At 34.8% G+C, this 24,086-nt stretch overlaps 1 protein-coding gene across 7 annotated transcripts in view; it reads right to left on the reverse strand.

Moving 5' to 3' along the window:
• EML4 (EMAP like 4) overlaps positions 1-24,086 on the reverse strand; it is a 124,886-nt gene that overhangs the window by 24,820 nt on the left and 75,980 nt on the right. For 6 of the 7 annotated variants that reach the window (XM_072937813.1, XM_072937812.1, XM_006211460.4 and 3 more), the window contains 7 exons: positions 17,465-17,588; positions 16,066-16,215; positions 13,723-13,792; positions 12,505-12,615; positions 10,713-10,808; positions 7,242-7,376; positions 6,992-7,127 (listed from right to left, as the gene is read on the reverse strand). In XM_072937813.1, coding sequence (XP_072793914.1) covers positions 6,992-7,127; positions 7,242-7,376; positions 10,713-10,808; positions 12,505-12,615; positions 13,723-13,792; positions 16,066-16,215; positions 17,465-17,588 — 822 coding nt within the window. Of the gene's footprint in view, positions 1-6,991; positions 7,128-7,241; positions 7,377-10,712; positions 10,809-12,504; positions 12,616-13,722; positions 13,793-16,065; positions 16,216-17,464; positions 17,589-20,913; positions 20,934-24,086 lie in introns of those variants that run through there. The other variant, XM_072937814.1, reaches the window with a different exon arrangement.

Genomic DNA, 24,086 nt, shown 5'->3' on the forward strand with positions numbered 1-24,086 from the left:
GCCAATTACAAAAGATCACATATTGCATGATTCCATTTTTATAAACTGTCCAACACAGGCAAATTCATAGAGACCAAAAGTAGACAAGTGGGTGCTAGGCACTGAGGGAAGGGAGGAATGGGAAGTGACTGCTAATGGATAGTGTTTCTTTTTTGGGGTGATAAAAATGTTCTCAAGTTAGAAAGTGGTGATGGCTGCACAATGCTGACTAAATTAAAAATCACTGAACTGTACATTTTTAGAAGAGTGAATTTTATGGTATGTGAAGTATATCTCAATAAAGCTGTTACTGAAATTGTTCATTTTTACTCATCTATTTGAGCTGCCATTAAATTGTTAAAATTAAAAAAAAATTTGTAGGGCTTTGGTATCCTAAAAAATTTATACTACAGCTGACTCTCAAAATTACTCAGTGTGAGGCTGCTAGGGGTACAAATACTTAATAGATGGGTATATTTGGCAGTGAGAAAGGAAAGGGTTTGCCTAATTTGGAGTAGAGCTTGCCTTATTCAGCAGAGCTGGGAGCAGAACTCTAACAAACTTGCTATTCAGGTCAACTGCCTCGGCTCACATCAACATTCATCACCTAAAAATACTTTAAACATTGAACAACATGACTGTGACCAGTAGGACAGCCAGCCAATTATCTATCATGGATCTGATGTGACCAAGAGAGAAAGAACATCTGAGAGATGTGAATTTTCTGGGAGTATTGCTAGCTTTATTTGGGCATTTAAAAGTGGAAAAAAAGGGAGAGCAAAGGGCTTATTTTCTCATGCACGGTCAAATTAATAGGAGTAGTCTGAAAGTACCATGGTACCATGTAAAAAATTACAAAAAAAGCAGAGGTGTGGCATTTCACAGCTCTCCATCAAAATGTAAGAAAATGAAATACAGTCTTTTATTTTTAATTCAGCCTTCCATACTTCTAAACATGCCAAAAATCTTGTTAAACACTTAAGATCTTCCTAGAAAGATGGAATCTTAGGAAACAGAAAATAAAACAGAAGGACAAATGCTTCATCAGGAATAAAAATACTCAATATAAGTAGTCAACACTGAGATTCCCACTTTCCACTTCATATTCCAGGATAGTTATTTCCTGAGGAGGACCTATATTAAAGCTAAAAAAAAAGTCTGTGCTTTAAATTTAAATTACCACAGGTTCCTTTAGATAGTATTTACCTATAAAACAAATTTACAGTCCAAGATTCCTTCTCATGAGCCTGTATTTCTGACATTCTAGTTTAAGCCAAATGTTTGAAATACCTGCCAAGAAAAATAATTATCCTTGAATTTAAAAACCTATTATACCTCCAGGCATAATCATGGCCAAATGTATCCAAGCTTAATTGCAAATTCCCCCTTTCTTCTCTACTCTAACAGAAACAAAGTTTCCATAAAAAGCAAGTTTACCTTGACTGCCAAAAAAAGATCATTTGGAGGGCTTCCTTTGCCTGTTTAACTACAGAATCAAATATCAGGGAGACTTTGAAATTTATGTTACATTCTCAGCAAAGGGCAAACGGGCCCATGTTGACTATTTGGAGAGCAGGCAAAATGCTGGTGTTTCTTAGTTCCTTAAAGGAACTTGGCAAAGATTTAAGAATAATGAACATTTTATGGTAGTGTAGATACTCTCAACTTCCCCCTCTCCCACTTAAAAATTACGAATTATTCACATAAGAAAAATTTTGAACTATTTCATGTATGTCGGAAATAACAAATACCTTGTATCCATGTAAGAAAAATACTGAAACAACCTAAGTGTTGATCGAAAGATGAACGGATAAAGAAAATGTGGCATGTTCATACACACACACACATACAGAGGAATGTAAAAGGAAATCCAGCCATAGCCACATGGATGGACCTTGAGGACACTATGCTAAATGCAGTAAGTCAGAGAAAGATAAATTTTATATGATCTCACTCACATGTGGAATCTAAGAGAAATGAACTCACAGAAGCAGAACAGACCAGTGGTTGCCAGAGGTGGGGCAGGAGAAGGTGGTCAAAAGGTACAAACTTCCAGTTATAAGTTATAGAGATTCAACGCATAGATAGCATCATGACTATAGTTAACAATACTGTACTGCGTGTATTTGAAAGTTGCCAAGGCAGCAGATCTCAAAAGTTCTTATCACAAGAAAAAAATATAACTGTGAGGTGATGTTAACTAAACTTATTTCAGTAATCATTTTACAATATATACAGTTATCAAGTCATTATGTTATATACCTTAAACTACAATATTATACATTATAAATGTTGTAAAACTGGAAAAAAGAAGTAGAAAATAATAATAACTTTGAAGATTTCTATTAATTTACGTTTAAGGTAAGGAAAATGGTTTGGAAGCAAGGAGAAAATATGCAGAGCTTATGAGGCATAAAACAGTTTTGGTTTGTCTGTTATTTACTAGAATAAAAGGATTAGCTATGAAATTATACTTCTGCCATCCAAAAATGTCCCTTTATCAATTCGTGATATCACAGTATACTCAAATTTTGGTTCATAAGACTGCCATCAGTACAGAAATATCATTTTAGGGAATACGCAAACTAGATCAATTTACTAAAATTTCTGGCAAGAATTTAAAAATAGAAACTAAGAGCTTGTGTTCTGATCTGGGCCCAAACCCTTTCCAGCTATACTTACATAACTGGAAACACCAAATATAAAGGGAAAACCTACATTCTCAGCAAGTTTGCCCGTAATAGGGTCAGTCATGTAGCAGATTTCAAGTGCTCGGTAGTTTACAAGATTAGAATTTCTTTTTGTGCATATTCAGATTTTCTTTGCACAAAGGTTAAGCCACAAGTTTTTCAGACAAAAAACCAAAATAAAAACAACCTCCGAACCTCTCTGCCTGCCTCACCCCACAGACTAAAGCTAGTGAAGGGTACACATATACCCAAACTCTGCTCAGTGGTAGGACAACATGTCAACAATTTAAGTCACTGTTTTGATATACAATGCTATTCCTGGCATTTCTTACACTGAAAAAATGTTAAGGTAAAAGACAAGAGAGGTAAGCAGGGAAGACAGCTGATAATACCATTCTTCTTTCTTTTCCCTTAAGGATCTTCAACTCAGAGCTTCTGGGTCAGTGAACACTCAGAGGTTTGGGGAGAGTGGTGTGCCTGGAGAGGGCATGGCACCTCTGCACCCCTTTCCATGCCTTGCCCTGCGCATCTTTCCCATCTGGCTGTTCCCGCGTTATCTTCTTTTATCATAAACTGGTGATGTACTTTATGCTGGCCCCAGTGCTCAGGTCATGTGTCAGTCCTGGAAGGAATCTGACATGATGATGCCTCAAACTGCACATATGGTTACTTGCTCGCACTAAAGATGACAGTGAAATACTTGGAAGGTCATCAAACTAAAATCAGAGAACCCCCTTCAATTGCTAGCTCTGAAGACTTTGGGTTAATTAATAAATGCCTTCAATTCTTAGTATCTTTGTATGAGAAAAGGGCCGTGAAGTGGAATAGAATGTCACAAATATAAACAATCTGGAACAGGTGCACAATAAATGCTGAACTTGCACCTTAACAGCCTGGAGTATTCAGCAACTCCAACGTAACTTTTAGGTTTTTGTTGTTTTATTTCGACAAAAAGTCAACTGAATGATGTTTTATTCCCGGCTCAGCAGTTAAGTTTTTAAGCGTGGTACAGAAGAAATAGAAAACTGTGTTGGAAAATTATTTTAAACTAAATTATTAATGCTCTAAGTCTTACTAGAAACAAGCAAATGACTTATTTTTCGGTATAAAAAATATACAGATACTCATACTGAATTTTTCATTTCAGGTAAAAATACACATGGATTTCTATCTCCTAGTTTTCTTTCTTTCTTTTTTAATCATGTGAATTTCCTTTGAGAGAATTGTTTTATTCCCAGTATCAATAAACTTGAAAACGTCTACCTTTGTTTACCATTTTGAATAACTGTTTCTGATCACAATGTGAAAGAGCTCAAAGATGCCATCCTTCCTATTTAACTGCTAGACACAGTACACTACACAAATTAAATCGATATAAGTATCTGTTGATCAATGATGTATATATGTATATTATAAAAACCTTGATAATTTCAGATTTTGAGCATTAAAAGTAAACTCTATCCTACATTAAAAAAATTCTGAACCCACTGCAATTCTTTTTAAATGTGATTTTTAAAATCTAAACTGAATGAGAGAGGCTAAGAATGCATGGCCAATAATGGAGATCAGGGGTCACTGGTAACACAACTTGAAGTTTTTTTTTTTTTTTAACTTCTGAACACATCTAATTCAATTCAACCACCAAACTTAAAAATTCAGGTGAACAGAAATGGAAAACACTAGTCTAGTATATCTCCTAAAAAATACAGTATAAAAATCTTCACAATCATAAGACACCTACAATTCTATATTCAAATTCCACATTTTAGTGAAAATGATGCTGTCATCAGTACTACTCAACTTTTACTCTTACAGTGACACCCAAAGGTAAGATTAAAGTCATTTCCTTAATAAAACGTTTAACAAATAATTTTCAAACAGCTAATACCAAGTGCCAGACGATGTGCTGGCCCTGAGAAAGTCTATCTGGGAAGTCAAGACATGTAAATTGGGTCTTTCCTCCAGAGCAGGGAAACAAGGATTCTGCTATTCGTAGGTCACTTGGGATTTCCTGGTCTGCTGCAGAGGCTCCAGAAAGACAAAGGGAAGGAGTGTTTCAGTGTTTAATGTGAGGCGGATAAGGGAAGCAAGGGGCATGCTGCTCTGCCAGTCCCCCGGGGAGGTGTCTCAGGAACCCCAGGTTGGTTCCACGTCACCTTTCTCTCTCCTTTTTGGGGGCAACTCACAGACAGACTGGTTCGACCAGTTCTCTTCCTACTGCTACCACTTACTGCTGCTAATGAAGAATCTCTGCTCCCAGCCTACTGATTTTAGAAAAGGTCTCTAATTTTTCTCTCATAACCTTCTGCTTCGAAGGAAGTACATGGTACTCTGGGCTTCCCCCCCACCCCGTTTTTCTGTCCTTAAGCAGTAAGGAAAAACAGGATTGAAAAAAGGCTATTTTCAATGTTTTCCTCTAATTTTATCATCTACCACAGAAAAGGGTAAAGTGGAGCAGTGTATTTGGGTGCAAATGGGGTTTAAGAAAAAAATTATATCTGTATATTTGAGGTAAAGCTGAATGAATGCCAAGGCCAACTATTGGGGTGGGAGGAGGGGCTACAGAGAGAAAAAGAAAAAAGGAGATTGAGTTTATTCTTTTTTCCTCCCCTCTACCATTTTATCACATGGCCATGCATACTGTTCTCAAAGATCTCTCCAGACCCAGCCCAGTGGAGAGTAAATCCTGTAGTCTTACTATGTTGGGAAAAGGAGAAGAGAAAGGGAGGAAATGTGCCATAAATGTACTAATTGGGACAACGTGTCCATATTACAAATAACTAAGAGTAATCAATAGTTGTTAAGAAAAGGTCCGTGGAAACATCCTTTTGTGAGGTGAGAAGAATAATTTTAATCACTAATTGTTTAAAAAATGATACCTCTAATTTTATAGGTCTTTGGTTTTAGTATTCATATATTATAATAAATCCAATTTCCACAGGCAAGTCAAAGGTTTCCAGCTGGATCCTAATTCTGAAATCAAATTCTGAAGCAATGGAGTCTGATTATGTGATGCTTTACTGTATTATTATTCTTATGTTATCCATTAAAAGTTAACAACTTCAAGTTTTCAATGGAGAGCTGCTTTTACTGAGGGCAGTATCACCCTGCATGACCTCTACCATTTAGCCATGTTAGATACCTCAGCCTTCTAAAGCTCCAGTCTCAGGATGAAATGTAGGCTGCTGCTTTCTGTCAAGGACACTTTTTCTTCCTTCTTAGGCCCAATCCAGCTATTCTCATCTCTCTCTCTCTCAAGATTTTTAACCTCCTTTTTTTCACTGCAATTCCCATTTTACTTCCAGGTTTTAGGCAACCTTAAAGACTACTGGTTCATTCTAAAACTTTATTTTCCATTTCATTTTCAACTGAGATCCTCAAAATTCTCCATTTCGAAACTGGCTATTCTATATACCTGGCTGTTCCATGGCCTTAATGTTGAAATTGCAATTGCAATGGTCTTTTCTTGGTTCTTATTCTTCTTGATCTCCCTATAAGCACTGAGACTCCTGGTAACTCTCTCTTTCCTTGTTCAGGGGCACTAAATAAAGAGTTTCATCTGCTAACTTAAAAAAAAAAAAATCCTACTTCTGTAAATCCTCGCAGGATCTTTTCTGGTCATCTAACTGTGGGACAAAGATTCCTTGGCCTCATAACTCTTCTCTCTTTCATGGTGATCTCAACCAGTTTTAAAGATTCTTGTGGATAACTCAGAAAATCTGTATCTTTAATCCTATTTGAACTTTCAATGGCTTAGTATATGAGTTTAAACTGGTAAGAGAAGTTACAAAACACTACTATTTTTTAAAACTCTATTTCCTTCATGCTGGCTATCTCTTGCTTCTGTTAACACGTGACAAATTTATTCACGCTATCCTGGATGCCTCACATTCATATCCATCTTTCTCCCTTTACTTGCACTGTTTCCCTAATGTGTTGTACATTCATTATGACTAAGCTTAAATACAATTTCTTCTGTGAAGGCTTCACCAAACACTGAAGATTTGGGATGATTTCTCTCTTTATCTTTATACTGCTTAAATTAACATGGATCTGTAATATCTCTTTCTAATGATTTTGTATTAACCTTTTGGAAGGAAAGGTGCAATATAGTCAAAATGCTTAATAAGTAACTGGGTGAGTAATTTGATTAAAAAAAAATGAAAAACACAGTCATGGAGAACCTTTAAAATAAAATGTATGTTCATGACTCTCATACTGTTTCCGTGCAGCTCACTCTCTCCTGGTCTGGGTAAGAGATGGGCCTGCGACAGCAGTATGTGCAAATTAAAAAGAATGATTTTAGTATGAGAATACTGTACCTTTAGGCCCTTTCCCAGGTGTGGGTTCTACAGTAGTTTTGCTCCATATAAGTATGACTCCACCTGAGTCTCCAGTAAGAACATCTCCATTCCCCAAGAATGCTAAACACTGCACAAACTTTGGTTTATCGTATTTCTACAATGAAACAATGAGAATTTTTAGTTTTCCCTTTGGCATGATGACGTTATGCTTACTCAACAATGAAAAAATTAAAGTTTTATAATGAAGTTTTAACATTCTGATACCTACCCCAAAAATTCCCTGTTTTCTTGCTAGTGAATTACCACTCCAGGTCCAAAAAAAAATATGAGATTTACCACATGTTATTATGGTATTTGCATCTGTTGGATGGAATTCCACAGCCAAAACAACTTCATTTGTTGTCTGTGGAAAGAAAAATAAAGTTTTAGATGAATGTATATCCTTATCTCCATTAAGTACCAATCAGGTACTGATAATCAAAGACAGGGGAAAATCTTAAGGGAACGCCTTTTCATCCAAGATCTGTTTTCCTGAAAACTTTAGTAGTAGATTTTTAGTATAATGATTTAAATTTGATGCCTTTATCCTATTACAGCATCTTTTATGCTATCTATATATAGTAACTCTGCACTAGGAAGGTATTTATATGAATTACAGTTTTAGATTATTTTAATTTCTTGCACCTTCAGGGAAAGGTACACTAACACTAGTAAATGAAAGCACAATGCACATTCTGTCTTAAAGACAATGCCACTTCAGTCTTAAAAAAAAAACCAGTTTTATTCTTCTTTGTACTACTATTATAGATGATTCATTTAACAAATATTTCTGATAAAGAGATTCATCCTCAGGTTGAAGGAAGGCACAGAATGGTCACTACTGATTCCTAAAGAATGAAAAAACAAAATGCAAAAGGCTTTTATGCTCATTCCTCAAAAAAACGTAGAAAAAACCAAGAATTAAGTTTAAAAGAACTGGAGTGAGAAAGGAAGAAAGCAGCCTGGAAAGTCACAAAGTAAGTACAAGTACAGTTTTTTCACTGACATTACTGAATTGAGGATATTTTTAAAACAGTATGTATATTTCTAAATGTTCAGTAAATCACAACTGAATTCTTACTAAATTGATGCTTCATGGTAAAAACACCTATTCAAACTTAACAGTGAGGTAAAACATGCTTGTAAAGCTGTTTATTGTTAGCTGGTGTTCATCTGCAGGGTGATCAATGTTTATTTTTTAACTTAACAAAGAACTTTACGTGTATGGAAGCCTTTCTTATTGCAAACCAATATGGTAAACATGGTAATCTTAGGAACAAAGTGATTTAAAGAAATACATTTTACATTCTTATACTAATAAAATGACCCTTGAAAGAATTGATGTAAATTTTAAAATTTTCCCATGGCTTATTTAACAGCTTCACAAATTTTACACTTCTATTACTAACATTTGAGCTAGAGAGCCTTGTATAGCTACATAAATAAAACTCAAGCTATCCAATCTAAATGCTGTTTCTCCTTAACTAGATTTAAGATTATAAGATAGAGGAAAAGGACAGTAATCTTTTCTTATATAATTCTCCACAATGATTAGTAAGGAACTATACAAGCCTAGTGGGTCAAAGTATATTTTATTCTTTTATATATATACTCCTTTGGGCTTATACGTAGGAGTGGAGCAGGATGGGTCAGAGGGTATGCATACGTGTGTGTTCACCTTAACTAGGTAATATCAAATAATTTTTCAAAATGGCTGCACCAATTTCCATGACCAGCAGCAGTATATGAGAGTTTCAGTTACTTCACATCCTCACCAGTCTTGGTGATTTTGTCTATTCTTACCCATTCATATTTCTACATGTATTCATCTTGCCATCTTCTATGAAAACCATGCTGGAGTTCTGACTATACTGAATGTATAGATAATACACAGAGAAGTTACATCTTTACCATATTGTCTTCTATTCATTATTACTGTATAATCCTCTGATTATTTAGGTGTTCCTTAATTTCTGTCAATCAGGTTTTGAAGTTGCCTTACTGAATTTTAAACTTACATAAGTAAACAAGTAATGCATCAACGGCCCAAATCCTTGTGACTTAAGCAAGGACAGAGCTCACATACAGAAGAACAAAATAAGGTCAACACACAGGGAGGAGCCAAGAGGAGAGAGAGAGAATCAGTGGTCTAGTCTCCCAGTCAAGTCATTCCTGAGGCAAAATCTCCCTCTGATCTTTAGTAGAGGTTTTCTTTTCCTCCCTCAACATGAATCAATAAATTCTCTTTAAGTTTGCTTTAGTTGTTTTGAAGTCATCTGCAATGAAAGAGTTCTAATACCGACAGTTGGGAGAAAGAGTTGAGAGAATGTGCTGACTGACTGGGCGTGAAAAATGAGGGAAAAGGAGTCATGAATGATGCCCAAGTTTCTAGCCTGGGCAACTAAGTGGAATGTAATGTTAATTATTGAGAGGCAATACTAGTTGGGGGCTAAGAAATTTGATTAGTACAGATTTGGACATGTTGCTCTTGATTTGCAGGATGAGGCATTCAAATAAAGATGCCCAGGAGGCAATAAGAAATATAGGTTTAAATCTGTGAGAGAGATCTGGGCTGGCATTAACAGACATGGGCCACACCAAATCGTAATTAAGGCCAAGGGAGCAACGGGAGCGGTACATGATTATCAGCAGAAGACAGCGGATATAACTCCGAAGAGTACCATCATTTAAGGTCCTGGGAAGGAAACCAAGGAGTGACCAGCAGGAGGAAAACCACAGATTTCATCTGGTAGCCTTTACTACAAAGGATCAAAATTCACGTATTTCACTTCGGTGTAACTTCCCTATGGTTTCAGTGTTAAATTACTCTGAACGATGGCTGAAAGACAACCTATCTCCATTCATGTTTTCTGAAGTTTGAGCTTTCTTGACACCTTACATTCCTTTCATCAAGTACAATCAAATCTACTCTACCTCTTTCAAAAGCTTAACTTACACTATTTAAAAGAAATAACCTCTTTTCATCCAACAAGCTGAAAGTGTAAAGCTTATAGAAAGCAAAACTAAGAGAGCAACTGAAGAGGAATGTGGTGTTACTTAAGAGTACAGCAAATACGTGACAGGCTTTTTTTAGTCATCCTGTCACTCTGAATCCCTCTGAAAGCCTGTCAGAGGGAGGCCATTTCTGAACCATATGAACGCAGTTGCCGTGCTAACCTTGCATTCTTCTCTTACAAGTTACGGCCTGACCCACACAAAAGGACTGACACTATTCTACAGCAGGTAAAAATGCTGTAGCATTTTATGTAATAATCCCAGAAACATAATTAAGATAAAAAAACTCATCATTACATATGCTTTACAGTTATGTCTGTCATATTCCTGAGGTTAAGTTTTTCCTTTAGATTTTTTTAAGCTTTGAAGATTGAACAAAATAACATTTTGTTAAAGAAGAAAAAGCCAGGCAAAGCCATTCTTAATTCTGAGACTAGACATCCATCTACTTTGGCATCCATCACATGTGTCAGGAGTACAATGTGTCTGAGATATTACCGAAATTGGTTGAAGCTGATTACTGTTTTATCTTAAGAGTCCCATAAGAATGATGACAAATCAATAAACTTGATTAATTTGGCCAGTTGGTGTGTTCTTGCAACCTAAGGAAATGCACTATTCTTCCAAGGATCTGCAAAACAAATACTGTATTCTGAAAGATAGTACTTGATTAAAATTTTTTTACCTTTATTTCTGCTCCTTTTGATTTTTTCTGCCAATCCCATACAGTAAGCATATGCTCATTGGAGTCATCAATAACACATAAATGAACACCTGAATCCTAAAGAAAAAGTCAATTTAAATAAGGCATTTTAAAATTTTCAGACAAGGCTGATATTCTAAGAAGAAATACCATATTATTAAAACTGCCAACATTAAGATAATCCAAAATCCTTTAAACTCATGATTCCTTTAAATATAATGAATATACTAAGACTGTATTTTCTTCAGAAATATTATAAAGATTCTTAAAATTTTTTTCTATTTTTAATTTTTTTCCCTAGGTTGCTCTCCATTTGTCATGAAGCCACTTCTATTACTCAGAGATAGCAAACAATTAATTTGAGGATACCCTAGACCATTCTGAATCTTATGCTTCCTTCTTGCTGACTGTATTTAAAGTATTTTCCTTTGCAGTAGACATGAAATGTCTGTAATGTCACAACTTTGCTCCTAAATTTTGACAGTTTCATGGAACAAGTTGAAATTAATGGCTATTTTCAAGTTTCCCAATTTCAGTTTTCCATGATATACCTGATTTACATTAACACGAATAAGTAAGATAAGTAAAAACATAACTAAATTCCTTTTAATCTATTTTTCTGAAACTATTCTCATTCACATAATTTGTACCTCCAAGTTTAAGGGAAAAAACCGCAAATGATATTAAAAGACTATTTTTTTTTCTAGTAGCATTTGTAGTGTATGCCTTATGATGTCTACGGAACAAAGAAACGTGGTGGTGATGAGTGAGAAGTACTGAGGAAGAGCAGAGCTTACTCTCTTTTCTGTATCTGTCTTTTACCCCATACTGGAATGACTGCCTAAACTAGGAAAAGTTATAGAGTACAAGGCAATCCAAGATAGTCTTACCACTATAACAGCGGTATCAACAAGATGACAACAGTTGCTGCCACAGAAATTTTAGGGAGTAAAAAACGTAATAAAAGTGTTTCCCTTCTGCCATCTTACCTTCTTTTTCAAATGCCTTTCTCCCAATTCTTGACTCATTAGGCCCCTTGACATTCAGTGCTTTCAAGCTAGTAAAGTTCCTATATCCACCCAGATTTATCTTTCTGCTCTAAAAATGTCCCTTCCTCTTCCATGTCTCACAAAACTCCCATAATCCAGAATATAACTGCTGATAGCTAGGAACTGAACAGATAACATTCATACTAAAGCATGAATGAAGCCCAATAAAATATGGAGAGGTACTTGTATCTGAAATTAAAAATTATGGATCCTAAAATGTAGAAGTTCTCCTGTAGACACTATAATATATGATTCAAGCTGAAGCAAGGCAGGCAGGGTATAGCTCCCTGGTATAGCACATGCTTAGCATGCATGGGGTCCTGGGTTCAATTCCCAGTAGCTCAATTAAAATAAATAAATAAATAAAAACCTAATTACTTCCCTCTACCTCCCTAAAAATGCTAAAGTAAAAGCACATCTTACTGCTTGTTTCAGTTTTACTATGCTATGTATGCAGTGTCATAACCATTTCTTGTTATTATATTAGCATCCTATTTCAGGACAGAAAAAAATTATGTATAATTAAGTATAATATCCTGGATCCTACCTACACCAAAGTACTTTAGTACTGAGGTTAAAATGCTGGCCATTGCTAAGCACTAGCTAACATCTCATTTTTCAATTCAGAGTTATCACTTTATATGAACACATACACACAAATTGAGCTTAATTTCTTTTCTGCGTCTTTGTGCAGCTTACTTATTCCTTTGAAAACTGTTACTTACAGCTTTCGAAAAATCCAGGCATCCTACTCCACGTTCGAAAGTTCCAAGTCCAATAATTTGCAGTGTAGATAGACTAACTGAATCCCACACTCTGACATGGGGTTGCAGGGGCTGCAAAAATAAGTGGAAAAACACAAGCTGGTAGGGCTTTACTAGTGTTTAGGTAGATGAAAATAACCATTACCACAGGAACTGTTTGCCGTCTTTAAAAAATAATAGGTACGGATAGACATTAATAAAAAATAGCTACTACATTTACACAAGCCCTGAAAGAATCTCGAACAAGTATTTTCTTCTCATACCATGAAAATAAGGAATTAACAAGTGATGACAGTAGCAGAAAATGATTTGAGTATTTACTAAGTATCTTACATGTATTAATGTTTTTAATTTGCATAGTTCTACGGGTTATGCACTATTATAATCACCATTTAACAGATGAGGAAACTGAGACAAGAGATTTAAACAACTCGCCCATAGTTATCCAGCGATTAAAAGGTGGAGTCAGGATTCTAACCCCAGCAAGTCTGCTCTGTAAACATGATCTTTACTCCTGAGAAAATAATGTCTTTTTTTTAAAAAAAAGAAATCATTGTCCAATAAATTGCTACGGAAACAGTCCTTAAATAGAATTTAGAACTGGAAGGGGTCTTAAAAGTCATTCAGTATAATCCCTCTAAGTCCTTTTCTTTAAAGAAGCTGATGCCAGAGACTGTTGTGAGTACAGTCAGTCATATGTATGCTAATCAGTCATCATTAATATTCACTGTTGATCCTTACAAATAATGGATTTGTCATGTAAGCCAACTTAATAATATGAAATAGTAACTGAAAAATGTTTTAAGTGTTACCAGTTCTAATCACATATAAAATCAAGGGCCCATCAATTTAGGGAAATTTCAGTACCTTCTGGCAAACATAGATAATTTATTCTGTTTAAAAAATATGTAACAAGTTTATTAGTTCTCCCATTTTTACAAGTAAATAGTTTCTTTAGGGAGAATGCTTTTTTTTTTTAAAAAATATTTTAGTATGATTCTCTTTTGTTTTTTTTGGAATGTTATTACATTCTAATATTTTTTCCCTGCTTATACTATAAATCCCTTGATAGTTGCATTTTAAAAGAATACAATAAATGAACTGTGGTTAAAATTACAACCAATTCCATTCTAATAGCAGTATCACTAGGTACAGAATGCATAAAACTGTGTCACTCACCCTTCCATCCTTATCCACTCCAGCTATCTGTCCAGTTGCAATCCTAATTTTGTCAGGATGTATAGCAAGGCTAAAAAGCAGTATTAACAACAGTTTTAAATACAGGTAACATGTAAAACAGCAGAATCATGCCTCAGTATCAACATTTTTCAAACAAATAGTCTTTAAATCATTAATAAATGCCTCTGTGACTCATTTATTTTATTTTCTTTAGCAAATCAAATAAACATCAATTACCTAAAGGATTTCTTTTCTAAGTTTTCAGCTGTACTTCTTTCTTTTTAAAACTAAGCAAATTATTGGAGCACTAAATATGAAGAAAATATTTACTCATAATTGTGGCATGATAAACTATCTTTTTTTGTTCCTTCCGAGTCCTGAACATAGGCAAAAATATTCACATGGCTTTATTAATAGTGAAGATGCAACACTGCATTGTGCAATTTCACTTTATCAAAACATAAGCATTTTCCCATTTTGCCATATAATTTTTACGCATATTATTAACAGCTCTTCTGTCATTTCTAAAGGAACACAGCAGTGAACACCTTCACATTTAGGCCACCTACTTTTTAATTCATTTTTAATGCTAAACTCTTATAAGTCAAACTTTGGGCAAGGAACTATTAAGTACAAATTGAAAATACTGCAGCATATATGCCCACATTTCTCATGATAAATATACAAGTGATGAGCAAGATTTTTTAAAAGATGTCTTCACATTTGTATCTAGAATCTTCCTACGTGTTACAACCAAGGGGTAAACTCAGCCGGGAATATAAATTTTTTGTTCTTGGTATGTATTACTCACTATTTTCCAGAAGAGTAGTAGCAATTTAAATTGTCATAAGAAATAAAAATGTTTTAAAAGTTTCACAACTTTTAAACTTCCCCATATTAAGAATAGTATCTTTTAAAATGCCTTGATGATTGATTGGTATAATTGATATCACTTTATTTGATCACTAAGGAGGCTAGATTTCATCAATATGTTTCTTTAAGTAATTCTATTTCCCCTTACTTAAATAGTTTATGTCCTTTATTGAGGTCAGTTATATCAAAAGTAACTAAAAAATCTAACATTAACATTCTGCCATATTTAATTCAAACCTTTAAAAACACATTCAAAAGAGTAAAATCGCTGAATTAGGTAATATATGTACATGGTTCAAATATCAAAAGCTATAAAAAGACACTGAGTGCAAGTCTCTTTCCTATTCTGCCCCCATGTGCTAAATCTCATTTACCCTGCTGTTATCCCTGCTCTCTGAAACCGTAACCAGGTAATCACTGTAATCAGTTTCTTCTTATTAATAATTCTGGAATATTTTTACATATGTGGAAGGCAAGATAAATATTTGTTTTCTACGTCCTGTTCACACAAATGGTAGAACACTGCACATTTTCCCATTCTTTAAATCTGTACTTAGGAATATATCTTGGGGATCTTTCCATATTAACACACAGAGACCTTCCTCACTCTTCCTTTATAGCTGGCTGCATGGTAACCTGTGGGTACACTACAACTTCCCTAGCCCCAGCTGAAAGATATTTAGGCTGTTTCTGATCTGTATTATTACAATGTTGTAATAAATAATTCCGTACATAAATTATTCTTCCTTTGAGAAAGGCAATAGTTTAATCATCTCTAAAAGTTTAATAATACCTATATAATATTTTAATAGTCTAATATATATTCATTTTTTTCTAGATAAAGATATAGTTGCCAGAATAGTACAGACATAGAAGAAAAGCTTTTAAATGTGGGAAAGTAATGGATTTAAGCAATAGACAATTGAACTTAACAAGAAGTGGTGAAAGTGAGTAAACTTAAAACATGCCTAAACATTTAAAAGGTGCTCTTAGATTTTTTTATAGTTTGACATCCTATGGGATATTTTGATCCATATTCAGCCATGATTTCCTCCACCCACCTCTGCCCCAAAGCCTCAAGTCCAAAATTTATCTACATAAAATAAATTCTCAATCAATATTTAATAATCAGTAATCACTCTCAGAAATATGACATAAGTCTAGTCTGCCCCCACTATATTTGATGTTATAGACCAGAAGAAAAAGACCATAAAAGATCTGAGAAAGCAGAAGACGTCCCAATTGAAATTTACAGATGAGATGTTTTACCGCTGCGGATACCACACAAACCGTTCTGGAGGCCTGTTAAGTCTTTTTTCTTCTTAAAATGTATTCCACAGAATGCCCATAATATCCTTAAGTTTTGAGTTTCTCACAAGAAATCATTTCCAATAAAAACCCAGATTAAAAAAAAAATACAAAAATGAGGGCATGAAATTAAAAAATGAACAAACGTTAAATGATACCAACCATTTCACACAGTCTGTATGACCCAGGTAGTGTCGTTGAGTTCTCTCCTCATAATTAAATAGTACTACTACTGATGCTATGAAATAAACAATTTCCCCGGTAGGAAGAAGGTAAACATTAGCGCGACAGTCCTTTCCTCGATAACCGTATCTTAACAGAAAGAGTCAAGGTTTTTAATAACCATAATTTTCAAAGTGTTAAATTAACAATTTTTTCATGGATACTCAAGGGAATCAGGAAGGTGTAATGAAAGGGGACTGGGAAACTCCTATCCTGCCATGAGCCCTGTGTAACTATTAGACTTTTAATATGCTTAAATCTTAGTTTCCTCATTCACCAAGTGTCAGGCATAGAGCTGAACATTCAGTCTTGAACAAAACAAATGCGGGGCCTATGTCCCTGGAGTTTATGCTATTGCAAAGGTGACAGAAGTAAATACCAAATATATCATTAGAAACTGTAGAAATAAAAATAACAGGATGCTAGGAGAAAGCATAAAAGGAGGATCTAACTTAAATGGAGAGAGAGAAAGTGAGAGATCAAAAGAAGGGCAATCTGAAAAAGTGACACTTATGCTTGACCTACAAGATAAAGAAGAGACAGCCAGGCACTGTTTGGTACAGGCAGAGTACCTGCTAAAAAGTTGTTCAGAATTACAGGACTGGTGAGTTTTCCCAAGCTAATTTCTGCCAAAAGGAGGGAATGACTCAAGGGCTGGAGGAAGAAGTCGGAGAATGGAGGCAGAAAGCAGAGTTCAAACTATTAGCTCCCTTCTGCTTCGCTGAGAGTTTCTAAGAGAAGTGAGACTTTCTAAGTGAAATCTGGAGAGCTCTGTTTTATATATTCACTTTTTAAAAAGTTTGGTGGTGAAGAAGTTAATTCTGGGGTTAGAATCTACCCTGTTAACCTGAGAATCTGCCCTGTTAACCTGAGCTCTTAATAAAGTAATTTACATTATTTTATATGTTACAAATGCTTAACTGATGTTCTTCTTACTTAATTCTTACAACACACCTGGGAGGTATGGGTTATTAACCTCTTTTTATAAGTGAAGAAAGTAAGGTTCATTGTGGGTAAGTGGCAGAGCCAAGACTCAAACACTAGCCTTCCAGTGCTACCCTGATGCCTTTCTACTGCACAAGTATCTGCCTTGACATTCACAGAAAACTGCTTGCCCTATCTGAAGATACTAATTTTAGTGGTTTTAAATTGCTAACAGCGAAATATATGTAACATGTGAAAGGATCAGAGATGACATCTCTTTACTTTCTCAAGTGATTGCTATGTTTATTATGTTTACTCTTTTCATATAAAGACAATTTTGAAAGGTTAGGTAAACTATTTTTTCTTATACTAAAGACATAGCAAACAAATTTGCTGTCATGCCAGAAAAGGATACGCCCACTCTAGTTTGAGCTTCTCAGGAGGCAGTTCTGTTCTGATGTCGTCATAGTTGTCAACATCAGAAGGAATGAACATCGTAATTGGCCGACCTCGCATAAACATTTTAACATATTCTCCTTCTGTTGAAACACAAGACAAAATTAAGACAGATGTATTTGCTGAATGATCACAGAAGAGTGGATTATTAATGTGATGCAATAAAAACAAGATAAAAAATAGCTACTTCAGAGTTCTATTCTCATTGTATATAAAATTGTTTTCGTATAAAGACCTAGTCTGAAACATTGTAGGAAAAACCACTGGTCATTTCCTTAAGTGAGAGTAACTATTTTCATAATTAAAATATAACTAAAAGAAGGTCAGAAAAGCTGAGATCGAAAAAACGCAAAAGAAAACAGTTTTGTAATGCAAGTTTCTGACAGTTGAAAAGAAGAAAGACAATCAGGGTAGATAACAACCATGAGCACCACACTACTTTGATCAACTCATTGATGTTTAATGACATACAAAAAACTTGGCCTCAGAATATACCACGAGGAGAGGAGTCAGACACCCTCATAAATCAGGATGGGGAGAGAGAGAAGAGCTCTGCCACACAGGGCGGTGGGAGGGAAAGAGGACCAGCTTCCCTCACTTCACAATCCTGCCTACAATCAATCTTGAGTCCAAGCAATTAAATTCAATTATAATATGCTAACACTTTAAAGACAGTGCTAGGATACAGTTCTCTAGTTAGCAGCATGAACATCTTCTACTTACACAAACCAATAGTTGCTTATAAGGTCTGCAATAGTCTAAAGCTAAAAATGTTAAAAAGACAACTCTAGAATCAAATCAGTACTTATTGCAAATGGAAACAATACTTAAGTGAACAGATGAGATTGTTTCTTATGTCTTAAAAACACATACACACACATATACACAATACCCATCCCTGGCCCCAGCACCCTGACCTACATACAGACAGGTTTAACAACATTGATACTAGTTGTAAAATGTTTACAAAAGAACCTAAAAGAGAAGGAGAAAATAAGGACTGAATACAGAAGCATAGGCAATATTGAGAACATGTCAACTTGTCAGGCATAACATGAAAATAGTGTTAGAAACAGACTGAAAATGTGATCATCAGTAGAGGCTGATACAATCTTATGACCTCTATTAATGACTGAAGCTATTAAGGAGAAGAGAACATAGTAATTCAGTCGTTTACATAATGCAAACCATGGAAGAAGAAGGAAAGAGAAATTATTTGCTGAATGTCTGCAAGTATCTCTTCAGAGTCAGATTTAAAAGTTGTGCCTGTTATGGGTGAGAAGTTCAAGTTATTTTTATTATTATTACTCACAGTGTGCTCAGCCTCAGGGTTTGATCTAAGAACAGGCTAAGACCTCCCACACCATGGTTTTAACACCACATGATGTATGTCTTTATTGCTTCTGAATCTAAGAGTGGGCTCTGCTTCCTGACGAGTTTTAGCATAGCTGGGTCTGATAACTAAATGATCACCAGCTGCAACTGTTTCCCTCCGGCAATCACCTTTATCTGTATCTCCCTGTCCTTTTTCGTACAGTTTACTTTCTAAAGGAGCCAATTTGTTACGTAATTTTCCCTCCAGTTTTTTTTTTAAAGAATATAAATTATTAAAGGGAGATATCCTGTCCTTCGGAATTTCTTCCAGGATCTTTGATCAGAGGTGTATACTATAAATGTTTTCTGAATGAAAAAAATAAAACACTTAATAAATGCCAGTTAAAAGAGATTACATGTCCAGCAAAGGTATCAAAGAAAAAAAAAACCTCTCCTTTGTTAAAAGAGCTCAAAATATTGTATTGATTCCTTTATCAAGTGTCATGCAGCACAAGCAACCAAGTATAAGCAAAGCAACTACGTATCGGGCACCTATGAACTTTTCTAATATAATATAAAAATGGCAATACACGTTAGGATGAAAATGCGTTTCCTGCCTGTAAACTGCAGTAAGTACGTTGGAGGCCAAGCATATAATCCGGACACTGTGAACAATTTCTGAGACTGAGAGGGAGGCAATGCATTATAATGGAAAGAACATGAGCTTTGGAAAAAGACTGATGGGGATCTGAATCCCCGCTTTACCCCTTCCCAGCTATGTGACTTTCGCCTCATTCTCCTAATAAGTACAATGCTAATACTACTTACCACTTAGAATTATGATTGATTAAATAAGATATCACACTGTAAAGTATAAGGTCCTTGACAAATATTTATTTCCTTCCCTTAGAGAAGAATTTATGACCATTCTAAACACTGGCTAGGAATTGCTGATAAGACATGATTTAACACACTGTAATCTCTCTTCATAAGCTTTAAAGTGACTGCCCACAGAATAGCAAGTGTAGGAAAATAAGCTAGAATTCTGTAGATTCTATCATGTACACTTTAATACAGGGATCACAAGTTCAAGCATCTACAGGCCCAGGCAGGAAATGCAAAATGAGGACTGGTTGGTGTAGGGGCACTGGTGTACACCGGACTCCATCTCAGGGAGGCAGCAGCTAATCATTCTCATGAAAGATGTGGGCCCAGGGCTGCTAGATCTTCTCATTTTTCAAGAGAAAGAGAAAATATGTAATTTACTGTGACATCTCCCAATCTTTAAATGTTTACTCCTTCGCCAACAAAGGGAGAATACCATGAGAAAACATCCTTGGCCTGTATACAGCTCACAGGTCACCAGTTCACAATTTAAGAATTATGTGAGTCTTTACCTTGAGAATCAGATAAAATATATACATGAAGAATCTCTTTCCTCCTCAATCACTATTGAGTCAAATTCTCACTATAACCTTTTTTTGAGGCTGACAGGTTTCTTGATCTTACAGTCCAACAACTTAACAATTTGTTTTACCCCAATGCTACTTTCTGGCTGTCTGCATTGTAAACTATCATGAAAGTCAAGGGGAAGGAATGGGCCATGGGACTGGTCAAAGAAGACTATGAGATCAGTAACATTAATACATTGATAAAGTCTGCTGGTCCAGAAAATCAATGTGAAGAAAAGAAATAATTAAACTACCTATCTCATGATAATCAGTGAACACAGTATAGGGCCTTACATACGTATTCAACAGTGAAGCTGCAGTTTTTTAAAATGTAATTAATCTCAACATTTTATCTCCTACCTTGGCATCTTGAAAGTTCCTGGGACTGAGAGGGAGGCTATACCACATCGTGGAGAGAACACAAACTTTGTGATAAAGGCAGACCTTGTTTGAATCCCAGCTTTATCACTTAACTAGCCTGTGCTCAAATAAAATAAATATTCCTAATTGAATCTGGTCAATGATAACACAGCTTAATTACAAAAGAAGAAATTCTGTGGGATACTGTTGATACCATAAATATTATTAGTTCATTTCTCTAGACACATATAATATTGGAACTGTATGAAATCTTAGAGCTCACCTAGTCCAAACCTCTACTTTTAAAGAAAGGGAAACCAAGGCTCAGAGGTCAAATGAGTTTTTAGACTGTGTTCCAAAATATTATGTTACTTAGAACTTGGGAAACATTTTCATTCTAAACTATGTTCTAGATCAGCACTGTCCAAAATGATAGTCACTGGTAGAACATTTAGAATGCAGCTAGTGTGAACTGAGATATGCTTTCAGTGTACTATACACACCAGATTTTGAAGACTTAGTCTGAAAAAAAAAAGGGTAAAATGTCTCATTAATGACTTTTTATAGATTATACATTGAAATGATATTCTGCATATACTGGGTTAAATATATTAAATTTAATCTTATCTGTGTCTTTATTTTTTTTAAGTGTGACTCCTAGAACATTTTAAATTATATATGTGTTACACATGACATTTCCACTGGATAGTACTGTTCAGGCAGTCTAGTCCATGTAAGTCCAATAACCTGACAGTACAGCTTACTTATAATCCAAATGGTACCAGCGTGAGCTCTGGATCCTAACAGTAGGAAATCAGAGAGTACAACAGAAAAGGAAGATGTTTCTGTTCTATTATCTCTGGGAAGAGTGAATGCCTGGCAAAAATTTGAAACACTTGATGTTACACTTTTCTTTCTATGTGCTTCTTTCTGGCACACCTCTGAGCCTTCCCCTCAGTCTCCTCAGGTTTTGTTAACTCTCCTACTTCAGCTTCTCCCCTGGGCTGTCTTATCCCCCAGCGTGCTCCAGACTGCAAGATGATCTTCATATTCCCTGATCCAAACTTTCTGAGATAGTTATCTTACATGCTCTGAGAAAAGCAGTACTGCTGAAATGACTCATACTGATACAAACAACTGTTTACTAACAGTATGTATATATTTATAAGATGTTTATCAAAATTTATTAATCTTTCACAGACTGTAACACAGTGAAAGGAAAAAAAAAAGAGTAGAAGAAAATTAGTACTGGGTATACTCTGCTCCAAGATTGGTTCCTTCTATGCTTTTTTTCATAGCCTGCTCTATTTCTGCACCTAGAGACTGAAAAAAAAAAAAAAAGGCTTTGAAAGGCAATAGCAGAGCCTCAAGGGTCTGCACTATGACTTATCTGTGTAATGGGTACTGCCCATAGAAAGTCTTCTGAACTTCTGGAATGCTTAGTTTAAAGCATCTTTCTCCCAAACTTTTCACTTCAGGAATTCATTTTTATTTGTATTTCACAATCTGTAGAACTGAAGATCACCACCTGCTCAAACTGAATTTTATATTTAACTAAAATGCAGCAGTGTGCCGCTACCTAATTCCAGCAAACAGAAAATTTAAGAATCTTTACTTAGTTTGAGCTTTTTCTCTGATACTAACCAGTATTATTCCCCAAAACCACAGAGCTAAAGAGAAGGTGGGTGAACAAAATACTGGAAATACTGACTACAATTTAATGGTGGAAAGTGACAAAAACCATTTTAGGAAGGCTAAAATCTTTTCCTAAAATGATTTTTTTTAAACGAAATATTTCAAGTCCTAGTTAATGATCTAGTTAAACTGTAGTAATAATTTTTAAAAATTCCACTGAAACAACGTAATCTGTAAGGATCTTTGAATTTTGAACAAGGAAATTGATTTTTCCTGATAAAGTCTCAATTTCACCCCCTTTTAAAGTTTTAGCTGGACAAATAGATCATAAAAGGTAGACTCCAAAATAAAAAAAGGGGTGCTCACAAATTCAGAAGGATATATAATCTAACCTTATTTTGCAGATTAAAAAAATTTCCAGTTGTAGTGCTTGCCAAATACTATGCAGTTAGTTTTACTGGCTAGAACAAGAACCCAGGTCTGAAAACTTTAACCAAACACTAAAATGTTACCTTAATTTTAGTCATTCTATAGGCAGAGTTCTACTAGACGATAAATTTTATTGAATTCTTCATTATTTGAGAAGTGGGGTGAGGGTGCACAATGAAGATATTTAAAAAATATGAACCTAGACCCTTAGGAGCTTATAACAGAGACATAACCAAGTCTTACGATATCTGCCAATCAACATATATACTAATATAGTAATAAGCCAATTTGCAGTTAACCATTTTCTTGAATCTTTTTAAACCTCTTTTAATCAGATTTCTCTTTGCTGTTTTGTTTATAACTGTGATTGTCACAAAATTACTTGAAAATATCAGATATGGGAGTTTGTGTAAGCATTTTAGATTATTTTTACTGCCTGAAAAAGGCTTTCTTTTGGGAAAGATGAGAAAGAAGTCTATCCCAACAGTATAAGGCACATAAAACTTTTAAAGGATTTTCTATATTGCTAAAAACACTTCTCAACTAAGCAAAACATAGTTGTATTTTAAAACACCCTCAAATCACTCATTTATATTCCCAGGAAGAGTTATTTTAAACATTAAACAAAAAAATTCTTTTCATTTTATCTGGATATAGCAAGTTGGATTTAATTTTTTAAAAATAAATTCAAAAAAAAACCTTCAGATGTCAAAATATTTGTCCCTCTAGCTGTTTCTCAATTAACTACAGTAGAAAGAGAATCAAGAGGCCCCAGGCAAACAATAAAAACCTATATATGCTTTTTAATTAAACAGGATTAAGGAGAGACCTCAATTTTATCCTTAATGATTTCTTAAAAAAAAAACTGAGTAAAAAAAAGCAAAATGTAAAGATCTAATAAATCTGGGTGCCTGAAATATTATTTGTATATATTTTTAGAAAGATTAAAACATTTAACATTCTTTAAAAATCTTAAAAAAGTATTATTAAAGTAAATAATCAATAGAATATTTTTGGTGAAATTGTTCTTTGGAGAATCAAAAAATATTTGGACAGCCTTGAAACACATTTTAATCCAGAAGACTGTCACCACCACCACCAAGAAATCAGATTTCTGCTTCACAAGGCTTAAAAAAAAAAAATCTCCAACAGAGAAGAGGTACCCCCTTTTTGGTCTCCTTTTAAAACACAGAGAATACTTGGACAAAGCCCAGACCTAGGGATCCAAGTAGTGTTTATATAGCCTATTTAAAATAAGCCAGTATCTAAATTTTGGAAGTCAGTATGTTTTTTGGGAAATGCAATATTTGGTTTCCTGGTCTTCCTGCTTATTCATACTCAAACAGACTTAAAGCTAGCACCCTTCTTTCTAAATTCTAGAATTGCAAAGTT

The sequence above is a fragment of the Vicugna pacos genome, chromosome 15, assembly GCF_048564905.1.
Source record: "Vicugna pacos chromosome 15, VicPac4, whole genome shotgun sequence".
Lineage (NCBI taxonomy): Eukaryota > Metazoa > Chordata > Mammalia > Artiodactyla > Camelidae > Vicugna > Vicugna pacos.